We start from the raw sequence: 11,625 nt of genomic DNA on the forward strand, positions 1-11,625 counted from the left end.
ACTTTGCGTTTGGGTTCTTCATCCTGACAGACAAAAGTTTCATCTTCAAAAAAATCTGAAACCTGGTTTCTTTACAGGTGACCAAATTCCTACATTGGCTTTTATTTGCTAATAAATGATTTAAAAATCAGACAGTGTTTGTATTGATTTTTTTCTCATTGTATCCCTCATATTTGAGGAATACTATGGTTAGGGAAACTGCACAAATGGTGGCGACTAAATACTTTTTGCCCTGCTATAAATCCCCAGTTTTTGTAGCAGACCATTCTAAAGTTGAAACGATCTAAATAAGAACATTTTGTAAAATGTTATTGAACAATTAACAAATGAAATTGGAATTACAAGCACGGCAAGTATTATAGGCGTGTGTCGGATTTGCAAAACCAAAAATTTTCAAAAGCTGAAGTGGGTTTACATGTCAGAATTACTACTCCCTTTCAGGAAAATTAACATTTTCTATATTGATACTTGTCTTGATGTGAAAACAGGCAGTTTGTTATTCAACTCAAGTCACATGACAAGGATCACGGGTTGGCACACGAGCACTAAAGTGGTGGAACAGTTGACACGTTTGCTCTTTTGAGTGCAGTCACAGATCAAAATTCCAAACCCTGGGGGGCTCAGACAATCACATGACCCTTGTGTGATGGTCAAATTGTGCTTTAGGGGCCGATGTTGTCATGTGCTCACCAGGGGCTGATCCTCATGAATGGGATGGGGGCGCATGTGAAGAACACAGTCATCAGAAGGAAAGACTTCCTGCCGTAGATGTCAGACAGGGCACCAATTACGGGAGCGGACAGGAACGACAGGAAACCCTGAAGCACAAATGGACATCAATAAATACAAATATGATAAAATGCAAGATGGCCATCGTGAACCGCGCTCAAAACACACGTACATACAAACATGCAAAGGCTCATACATGCACATATATATACTTTATCATTGTGCAGACTACTTACTAATGAACCCTAATAATTTCACACCCTAACGTGCAAAAAACACAGTAAACCATACGCATGAAGATACTACACACACCACCTCCCATACCACACACACACTCATGCACTTATACACACACCAATGTTACCATGCAACCAGAGCCCTGACCTTGACGCCTTGGACGAATCCATTCATGAGAAATGTCTGCTGCGGGAAGGTTTCGTGGAGTACCTGAAAGTATAATTACCATTTATTAGCCTGCCTACTTGGTCTAGAGCAGGGGTGTTCAACCTTTTATGCTCCGAGATCTACTTTTCATGTAGTCAACCTCCAGTGAGCAACCTTTTTTCCAGGTTCCTGACAAAGCTCAGCAGTTATGTTCATTGATGGAGCTCACAATAGGGGTGAAAATCCACTCCCGATTCATTCACTAGCTTACTGCAGATACGCCAAATTTACATAATAACATTGCTAAGGGAACGCACAGACTGGATCAAATCTTAGTGCCGTGTGACTTACCAGTAGTAACATGGAGATCTACGTATTAAGCATTAGGTGGGTGTGTCTCTCACCGTCAGCGTGGGCGTGGTCAGAAGCCCCCATGCGAAGAACTCCAGGAAGATGACGATGACAGCGTGCGTCACCTTGGCCCTTCCACGCACGTGCTCCCATAAAAATAAAAATAAAACTTTCTGTCACTTCCTGTCTCATCATAGCAAACTTCCTACTAATGATTGTCATCTATTTTCGAGTTATGTCATCATTTAATCCATTGGACAACAACAACACTTTCAGATATGAGCAAACTGACTCATGAGGTTTTTTTTCCTCAGAAATGAACTTTTTTTTTTTGCTTTGACATATAGGGGGAAAAGGGGAGGGGGTAAGAACACATCATGGGCCTTGATCTCAACAATGTAAAAGAAACGACATTAAATATTTAAAGCGAACCGATATTTGAAAAAAATGCCGAGTTCAAGTTTTGTTTTTACATTGTGTGTTACGGCATATATCTATTCCTAAAGGTGCAAAAAAAATAGGGCAATTAATCATTTTTTTAAGATTGGCCACATCTGTTGTGTGTAAGATGTTTTTTACATTGTGCCAAAAGTGATAAGTCATTTGTTGACATCGGTATCATCCGATAACGTGACAAATCACTGTTAGCGAGAACCGTTAGCAACGTCATTCCCAATAACTGCGTTATTAGCCGCCATTGTTGGCTGCGTCCTGTTATGCTAATGTTAGCTGCCGTATCAAAGCTAAAAGGCTTACTGGGTTCCGGACCAGCATGGTGTCTTGGTCGACGTCGGCTTTCCCCACGATTAGCTCACATTTTCGAGAATCTTCGCAGCCTCCTTCTCGGACTGTTTGCGTTTCTTCCAGCGTGTCACCGCGTTCCAAGTTTGACGTCCCTCCAGTCAGTCGGGCCACTGAATGCAACGTCTGTTTTCTTCGTTAGGGCGTCCCGCAAATGCGGTGCCAATTAGTCCCACGAGACTCGGCTTGAACTAATCACGAGTTGAGTGTTAATACCAGCAGAGTCAATATTAGTCAGGACAAAAACTTCCATGTGTAAATGTAGAATAAGCGATGACAACGTTAGGTTTTCGCTTCCTCCAAAGCTCACCATGTCATCTCGAAAGCTGGCCGAAGGTACTCGCTTTCCAAAAGTGACGAGCACTCCGGCTCATAGAATGAAAGAACGACGCGTTCACGAGCATCCCGGCTTTGCTATGCGTCTATCTGGCGGACATATTGGTGGTGGCATTGATCCTATCAGAGGGAACGCAGGTAAATTGAAAACAACATTAGTGTTATTTGTGCACTCCTTGTTTAGGCTTTAAATCTCATTATACTTCTATAATGACAATAAAAAAACATTCATTTCAATTCAATGTCATTTTGTGAGGTTTCTTTTCACTGGCTGTTTTAGTTGGAATGCAATCGTGAGAATGATAATGGAACGTCGCCGTTAGGCGTGGGCCCCCGGGCAGATCGTTTACTTACACCGGCCCAATATGGCGACACTGGGAGCAGCAGGTTGTGGTTGGGCCGGAAATACATCATGAGTCATGTGACGGTAAACTATGTCAAAGCAAAGGGGATGCAAGAGCATCTCAAGACCAACTGTCTGGAGTGACCGAAAATAAGCCACAATAACGATCGCTTGCCAACATTAAACTGACAGCTAAATATGTCTAAAATAGGTAAATGCGAGTTGATTTAAATAAAATAATGACTGTATAATCAAAGGATTATAATACTTTCTCCAAATTTGTTTAAATTGTGTTCATTTTCAGACAGGCACTACACAGTGCGCAGCTTGTCGCGCAGGGGTCTTCTGCTTTTTGTAGGCGCCGAACGGAGGTACGCACAAAAAACAACAACAACAACAACACCGGAAAAAAATAATTCACTTTTGGAGGGCGTTTTTCAGTTTTCATTCGGACAAAGGGGTGGAAAGGATAAACTGTTCGATTTTCTATGGCTTCTACCGCCGCTTTGCTTTCGTCCTCGTTGGATTACTACAACGATGAAGAGGAGCTCGACAGCGTGGACGACGACGACGAGCGCAGTTTTAGAGCGAGAGACTCGGAGGAAGGTAAAGGCATAAAACTAATTGACACCAGTTAAAACACCACCACCTCGGCTATGTTTTGTTCTAACAACGACCTACTTATTTTTATTTTGTGTCAAATAATGCGCTGAATTTGGAAGAATTGCTCTAACGAATGACTAATGTTTTTTTGGAAACATATTCCCAGGATTTGATTATGTCGCGATGTAGCGTGGTTAGCTGGTGAGCGCTAACAGTCGAGTAAATTTGTGCCTCAGAATTATTTTGCTTGGACATTAAGTATAAACGCGTTTTAACGTGCCTTACTTTAGAGTTTAGACCGAAAGGCTAACGTGGCTAATGTTTCATAACGATCATCACGTTCATGCGCCTTAGTTAATGTGTGACTTGAATTTAATGTTCATTTGAAGTGACGCGTTTTGAAAATGAGTCAAAGGACAGTTCAATTATCTTTGTAGTCATAGCAGACATAAGTGGTTAGCATAAAAAAGATCCAGCCAGTAGAACACGGCACCCCCTCCTTTTTTTTTTTAAACAAGACTCATTCATTCGAGTCAGACGTGACGACATTACGGCGAAAGACGAAAAAGACACGGAACGACGGTGACGATGACAACCATCCCAGGTTCGCCTTCCAAACTTGACACGCACACTTTTACTTAAATGGTGTGTCTAATATTGCTTTCGTTAAGCATTTTGTGATCAAAAGATTATTTGCCCCCCTGCCCCGTCCTCAAAACAGCTGACAGGGCTAACAAGCTAGCACGCGCTTCGTACTAGCTTCCTAAATAAAACAAATAAAAAGCGAAATTACCTGTTCCATGATCAGCTAGCCATTCAAACAGACACCGGTTGGATTCATATGAAGGATGATGAAGCAAGCAAATAAAAAAAAGGAGCGGAGAAGTTAGTCTACCGATCGGCCGGTCTCGCAGTAATCTTTTCCATGCGGCAAAAAAACTATTAGCCTGTTTCTCACCTCACGTTAGTGGCCCATTTAAAAAGGACAGCCGAATCTCATAGCTTTGAGACAAGACGATGGTTAACTTCCTCCTTTTTGATGGTTTCGAGTGCCACGAACAATGCTTCTCCTTTGCTGTCACGACACGGCAAAATATTGCCCGCAACGTGACGAGATTTCTCCTAAATGAAAGTCCGTAAAAAAAGATTCCAGATGTGGTTGAAATGTCCATTTCAGTTGGAATGCTACGCAGCAACAATGATCAAAATCAGAAAATAGGTTCAAGAGAAATTTAAGTTTGTTTGGGCATGGTAGGAGAGTCGAATTCAAATTACCGTATTTTATGGACTATAAATCGCATTTTTTTATTCGTTGTTTGGTTGGGCCCGTGGCTTCTACTCAGGTGCGATTTATGTCTTTTTTTATGTCACTCGGACTCCCAGCAGCTTTTGTTCTGTTTTTGGGACTAGTTATTCATTTTTTAAAACATATTTTACATTTACAGGTGCATATTTTGTCTGTGCTAAATTCAATTTATATTCCAGTGCCTCTTAAATATTTTCAGGACAAAGCTTCTTACTTTTTTAGGTTTTCATTCATTCATTTTCTGAAATGCTTTATCCTCACAAGGCTTGCTGGAGTCTTAAGTTTTCTTTCAGTTCACCCAAATTGAATGAAACATCCAAATCAATTATCTGTATGCCTGGATTTTTAAATTGATATTTTACATGATTGTTCTTTTTCTGTTTTTTTTTTTTGTATTGATAACATTTTATTGTTCAGACTAATTTTTACTCAGGAAAACTGAATGAAATGCAACTTAAAAGGAAAGTTTACCATTTGAAACCGCTGTCATTAAATAAGAGTTGACTGGAAAAATGGAATACTATTGTCTTGAGTACTTTACAAAATGTAGTTTTTGCTGATAAGAAAAATTGATTATTCTGATAGGAACATGGATGGAAGCTGTAACAAATTAGTGTGTTCCTAATACTTAGTTGCCTCGCATACCTTGAGCATTCTTGACTGTCCAAGATCACAGGACAGCCTTCCGACAAGGCAGGAAGATTAAAAAAAAACACTTTTCCCGAGGCCCCGTGTTCTAATGCTGAATGTGTTTCAGGCCGTGAATAGTCAATGCGCCCTTGTTCTTTTTATGTAATTGTCACCACAGACACGGAGGACGCCAGTGAAACAGACCTCGCCAAGCACGATGACGATGACTATGTGGAAATCAAAGAGCAGTATGTCTGAAATAGGTTTACCCATATTTGAAAGTGTTTCTGTTAAAATCCTAGAGGATATACCTACTTTGCATGCATGTGTGTTCTTTTACAGAATGTACCAGGACAAGCTGGCCTCTTTGAAAAGACAACTGCAGCAATTACAAGAAGGTGCCGTTCGCTGGCCTGCGTTCAAGCCACTCCTCCAGCTAAATGATATATAAAAGAAATATGGGACAGCATTGAGACCTCTTTATGCTGTGTTTGCAGGCACGTTGCAGGAGTATCAGAAGAGGATGAAGAAGTTGGATCAACAATACAAAGAGAGGCTGCGCAATGCAGGCGAGTGAATCAACCATATGACTTTTTTTATAGATTACTGGTGCAAACAAAAAACAATCACGAGTAAAGATGTTCCTGATTATATTACATAATTTTCTGAAGAACACGTGAAAAAAAACTGCTTTTGGAAAAATGAATTTATTTTCAGAAGGAAAAGCTTATGGTTATAAGAGATATCATTAGAGTAAATAGATTGTACTAATATTGGTAATTGTTGTCCCCTTTTCTTTTGCAGAACTATTTCTTCAGCTGGAGGTGAGTTAGCCTGCAATTAGTGTAGCATCTGTTTTTGTTTTTTAAACATAAGTTTTTAACGCAAGCATGTTTTTCATGTTCAGACAGAGCAGGTGGAGAGAAACTACTTCAAAGAGAAGAAGGCAGCGGTCAAGGAGTTAGATGACAAAAAGGTAGAGCTCAAGGAGAATCTCATCGCTGAGCTGGAGGAGAAGAAGAAGATGATCGAGAATGAAAAGCTAACCATGGAGCTCACAGGCGGTAAGCCTAATGAAATTAAGTTACTTTTTGGAATATTTGGTAAGAAGTCAAATTTAGATTTTTTTTCCCCCACTTCAGATTCCATGGAGGTCAAGCCTATCATGACCCGGAAGCTAAGGAGAAGACCCAATGATCCTGTGCCTATTCCAGACAAAAGAAGAAAGCCAGCTCCTGATATCCTTTACACCAAGGTACTACTGGTAGATCACCTAAAAGTAAGATTTGATCCGAACAATGTCTTGTACAGTGACATCGCATTGTGCCCGTTTGCAATAATCACACTTTGTTTAAAACACGCATATCTGACTCAATTAACAATCGTTAAGGTGGTCTCATCAGGAAGTGTGTTGGTGACAACCTCGGCTAATATTCATGACGTGTCATAGCTACTTGTTAAGGCTTCTCTTTGATTTTAAAAACATTCATTTCGGCACACTTTGTTGTTAACCATGCGTCTGACCTAAATTTCTTTAATGGCTAACCAAAGATTTAACTCACGGCAGCACAATGCATATAAGCAAACCATTCCCGCTTTCATCCTGGTTTTTAATAACAAACTAACAGATTTTATTCTAACACACATGCAGTAAGTAACTCTTTCTAGTCATTTATTCTAGATTGTACATTAGTTGCAGTTGTTTCATGACTTTTTTCCACTTCCCTTAACTCCTCACACCACAGCTCAATTATCTGCTGTCAGATGACCAGATCATGGAAGATCTCCGAACGTTAAACAAGGTAATCATTTAATAGGGAGCTAAAATCCATTCTTTATTTTTGTTTTTAGTCCTGTCACTTAATGGTGTCAACACACTTAATTTTTTGAACACTCTTGTTCACAGTCATGTCTACGTGGCTACTTGTCATATGTACTACTTGCAATGGTTAATGTTACAATAGATTAGGTGGCCATCAGGGTGTTGATTGATTATTCTTTTGAATTGTTATTCTATGAGAGCAATGTTAACCCAAATACCATCTTTTAATTAGTGGTGGTATATGTATGTGAAGTATTCTTGCAAAATAAGAGGGCCTGTTGTGCCTCTATAAGAACTGTATTCGAGCTATTTTGTGTTTAGATTAACATCTTGTCACAATTTTGTCTTTGCAGCTCAAGTCGCCTAAACGACCAGGTACGACCCAACTCGCACAAAAGCAATGTTTTTAAATTAGTCATGGCTATATATATATATATTTCTTGCAATCAATATGCTGATAAGATGCATCAACAGACTTCTTTGACATGTTATGTCCATTGCATGTTCAGGCTAGGCTAGGTTCAGACCACAGGTCTTAATGCACAATTCCGATTTTTTATTTTTATGTACATATATTGTCTTTTCACTTGCACGTTCAGACATTTTCCCCAATAAGCCTGTTCAATTGTTGCACATGCAAACTGACCCACATGCGTTTAAGAATGGAAACAAATTACTACTACAGATGCCTCTTCTATCTTATTCTAGGGTGACCCATTTTTGAATTCTAAAAACAGAATGAAAAGACCTGTAGACTTGTTTGGTTATTCCTACCATGCATGCCTACTTATTCTGCAATTCTCCTCTTATCTACTCCCTTACTTGGGTAATTGCTGCTTAAAATCCCATTTGGGACACGAGTCGTCAGACAGCAGACAATCTGACAAAATTTGTCCCAGATTGGATTTAAAACCACACACGAAAGTGGCCCTACTCGTTCATTTAAAACTCGGACGCAAAAAAATTGAGTTGCTTCAACCTACGGTATGAACATTAACCTTAAAGCCAGTTCATGCTTCGATAGTTACCCATCACCAAAATGTTGCCAGATGGCGCCAAAGTACTACTTTCCTACTCAGTGATGTCCAATTGTCGAAACTTATCTCCTAATGTGCTGTCTCGAATAGGCCTCTCCCATTTCCCCACAGTCTCACCGTCATCTCCAGAGCATGTACCCTCAACACCTATGGAGTACCCGACGCAGCGCTTTGAGGCTCGTATTGAGGAGGGGAGACTCTACTACGACAAAAGATGGTGCGTCATCCACTGGAGGGCTTCTTATCCTTTATTAAGACAAGGCACTTCACTTCATTTTTCGAGCACTTTCATCGCAGCCGCAGCTGTAGTCATGCGTTTCGCAGAAAACGTGACATAAAACAATATTAATCGTCAGCTTACCCCTAAAATCTTGCATGCACCGACATCGCTTTTGATGTCTGCGATTATAAATAAAAAATTTGGACTACAGTATTCAAGACTTCTTGTCCGTTAACAGGTTCAATTTCGAACCTAACATTTAACACTTTATATTTTTGGCGGTATTTGTTTTAATTTATTGCTTTTTATATGTATACATACATAATATATGTTCCAAAGTCACTTTTTTTTTTCATAGTTTGACTGGGCCTGTGACTTTTTTTTATTCTCTCTGACCACTGAAAGCCTGTCTTTTTAAGGCTATAGTTATCCAAAAAACTAAATGTTAGTTTTAAACTTTTTTCCATTTAACTATTTTTACTTAAAGGCATCTTTTGTTCTTGGTTTCTGATCAAATAAAAAATTGACTTCACTAAAATGCGACTTATACTCCAGTGCCACTTGTTTATACTTTTTCCTCTTCATTGTGCATTATTTGGCTAGTGCGAGTAATAGTCCGAAAATTACAGTATAGTTGGACTGGTTCTGAAGTAAACGCTGCTGCTGAGTGCATGTCGGTGTTTGTTATGCTCATGTTGATCACTAGATGGCTGCAGTTTAGCATCCATGTCTGGTACTTACAACAAAAGTCATCTGTGTATGTATGCACATAAGGATGTTATCTTTTAATTTCCTTTTTGCATCTGATTTAAGATTCTTTTGCATACATGTTTGCATTATGTCAGATGCTTTCCAAGTGCTTCACATGCATTTATGGTGTATTTATTGTTCAAACCTGTGATTCTCAATCTGTGGTACAATTACCACTAGTGGTAAGTGGAATTAAAAATGCAATCATATAAAAACATCAGAAAAGGTTGGATTCTAGTTGATGAACATCAGTATCCACAAAAGTTTCAAGTCCTTTGTTTTTTTTTTTTCTCCCTCGCAGGTACCACAAGAGCCAGGCCATCTATCTGGAGTCCAAAGACAACACTAAGATCAGTTGCGTGATCAGTTCTGTGGCCACCAGCGAGGTGCGAAATTTTGTCCGAGACCCCTTTGGACGACATTATTTTGTTGTCTTATGTCTTTTGTTGTTGAAGATTTGGGTGAGGAAGACGAGCGACAGCACAAAGATGAGGATCTACCTAGGACAATTGCAGAGAGGAGCCTTCGTCATCCGGCGGCGGTCGGCTGCATGAGACTGATAGAGCCCCGTCCCTCTAAAAACTGTTCATTTATACTTGCTTTCCAACCCACTTGTACATTGAGCCACACCTTTGTTTTGAGCCTATTTCTGGTTTGATCTGTTTTCATAAATAAATTAGATTCTTGTAAATGAAGTGTGTTTATTTCCCGTCTTTAGTCATTTAGTTGTATTCTTTTCTTTTTGAGGTTTGACCGTAGACATTAGTTGCTCCGTCTTAATTTCAACTGGACATTTGAATTAAAATGATGCTGATCCAACATATATATCATATAGATGTACATACGATAATTCCTCGAATATCATGGTTAATGTAGACCAGACATGGCCGCGATAACCGAATAATCGCGAAGTAGGGTCACCCCTATTATAACTTTTTTTCTTTCTTCAGTGCTGGGTCCTAGTAGCAATAGTGGCTTCCGCTTACAAGTTTCAGTATGAATTTACACATTTTTATGAACTAAAAAATAATAATAATAATGATAGCGGGAAAAAAAATCATGAAGTAGTGAATTCGTGATAATCAAGGGATTATTGCATAATCTGCTTTGCTAGTCTTGGCCTTAAATTTTGTGTTTTTTTTTTTGGATTTCATGTTCTATATCTTTCGTGAGTAGAAATTGGGCTTAGCTTTTGGATTAGGCAAATTGGTTGGATAAACGTACATTTTGACCACGATCAATTTCCTGCTGTGTGGCGCCACGAGCCGCCAACATGTCTCATCTCCCTCGCCTCACAGGGGTTGTAGAACGCTTTGGTGCTTATTGCTTGTGTGCATAATTCCTCACCCGGGGCATCAATATGAAGTAAAGGGCAAGCAAATCCCCCACCAGCCTTCAGTTGGAGCAACCAATTTCCCACTCCTGCTTTCATCTACCCACACTCCAAATCGAGCATTTACCACAGCTGCGAGGGGCCAACTGATGACAACCTGCTTTGCAGGGCTTGATGATTTATCGTCAACACTGATAATCATAATGACAACTTGTACCAATGCAACTCCATGCGATTTATGTTTGTGTACACAAAAGTCCCCCCTTCCCCAAAGCTTCCCCAATTTCTGCGTTTCAAAGTCTGCGTTGTTGAAATAATTAAATGAGCTCGGTTATTCCCAGAAGGCGAGTTCATTTGAATTTGTATTAAATATTAATTGAAGCAATTAAAGGCAGTTTACAGAGGAGCAGAGCGATACTAAATATTCCTGTCCCGTAAGAGTGTGCATGTGTCGTGGTGGCTCACATTTATGCTCACAAGATAGGGATGGAGAAGAGAAATAAGGATTTGGGAGGTGAGGAGGGTGGAAGGTAGGGGAACGGGTGTTAAATAAAAGTTTGAGGCAATGAGAGAATCAAGGAGAAGGATTTTAACAGATAGAAGAAGGTGAGGAGGTTAAACGCCTTGAACGGCAAGGTGTTTAAATAATGATTGCAGGCACAGAGATGCATTGGATCATATTTGTTTCCATTCAGTCAAAAATACACATCAGGCATTTATAGCCACATTTACTGCATAACAATGCATAATCACAGTAAAGCAACAATTTATAACTAAACACTTGATTGGCATATTGTTATTCTGATTAGAATGCTTTCTAAAGCATGAATACAATAAATATACACACAAAAAGAGATATACATATACATATACATATATACGTGTGTGAGTGGGTGTGTTCTCACACATATTTTTCATATCAACCAAATATGAAAGAATGTTCATGTGTGTCATGCATTGAGCTCACATTGTGCTTGTAG

General features: G+C 39.5%; 2 protein-coding genes across 17 annotated transcripts in view; one reads left to right on the forward strand and one right to left on the reverse strand.

The window, feature by feature from the left end:
- The window catches only part of LOC144074102 (hippocampus abundant transcript-like protein 1), a 10,411-nt gene extending 5,760 nt beyond the window's left edge, over window positions 1-4,651 (reverse strand). Inside the window, exons 1-6 of one of the 5 annotated variants that reach the window (XM_077600264.1) lie at window positions 4,506-4,651; window positions 4,341-4,355; window positions 2,220-2,721; window positions 1,518-1,612; window positions 1,114-1,176; window positions 691-818 (exon numbers count right to left, since the gene is read on the reverse strand). In XM_077600264.1, the coding sequence (XP_077456390.1) occupies window positions 691-818; window positions 1,114-1,176; window positions 1,518-1,612; window positions 2,220-2,238 (305 nt within the window). In that variant the 5' untranslated portion in view covers window positions 2,239-2,721; window positions 4,341-4,355; window positions 4,506-4,651. The other 4 variants (XM_077600266.1, XM_077600267.1, XM_077600268.1 and 1 more) reach the window with 4 other exon arrangements.
- suds3 (SDS3 homolog, SIN3A corepressor complex component) lies at window positions 2,332-10,003 on the forward strand. Of its 12 annotated transcripts, XM_077600278.1 has the most exons (14): window positions 3,070-3,155; window positions 3,249-3,315; window positions 3,386-3,550; window positions 5,662-5,731; window positions 5,826-5,881; window positions 5,981-6,052; window positions 6,288-6,307; window positions 6,391-6,547; window positions 6,626-6,738; window positions 7,229-7,285; window positions 7,659-7,680; window positions 8,433-8,559; window positions 9,614-9,698; window positions 9,768-10,003. In XM_077600278.1, exons 3-14 carry the CDS (start codon window positions 3,433-3,435, stop codon window positions 9,864-9,866), a joined length of 996 nt encoding a protein of 331 aa, XP_077456404.1. In that variant the 5' UTR covers window positions 3,070-3,155; window positions 3,249-3,315; window positions 3,386-3,432; the 3' UTR covers window positions 9,867-10,003. The 12 variants fall into 12 exon arrangements, with proteins under 12 accessions (XP_077456400.1, XP_077456397.1, XP_077456402.1 ...); XM_077600277.1 differs by having other exon boundaries at window positions 3,067-3,155; window positions 3,249-3,550; XM_077600279.1 differs by having other exon boundaries at window positions 3,071-3,155; window positions 3,249-3,550; window positions 6,626-6,721; window positions 7,224-7,285.
- The last annotated feature ends 1,622 nt before the right edge of the window (window positions 10,004-11,625 follow it).

The sequence above is a fragment of the Stigmatopora argus genome, chromosome 5 (genome assembly GCF_051989625.1).
Source record: "Stigmatopora argus isolate UIUO_Sarg chromosome 5, RoL_Sarg_1.0, whole genome shotgun sequence".
Classification (NCBI taxonomy): domain Eukaryota; kingdom Metazoa; phylum Chordata; class Actinopteri; order Syngnathiformes; family Syngnathidae; genus Stigmatopora; species Stigmatopora argus.

Bases quoted from the DNA above. Each gene is read 5' to 3' on its own strand.
- suds3 (XM_077600271.1), top strand. From the start codon at position 2,517: ATGTGTAAATGTAGAATAAGCGATGACAACGTTAGGTTTTCGCTTCCT. The intron at 5,732-5,825 runs GTATGTCTGAAA...GTTCTTTTACAG, and splicing joins TATGTGGAAATCAAAGAGCA to AATGTACCAGGACAAGCTGG. The intron at 6,308-6,390 runs GTGAGTTAGCCT...TTTCATGTTCAG, and splicing joins AACTATTTCTTCAGCTGGAG to ACAGAGCAGGTGGAGAGAAA.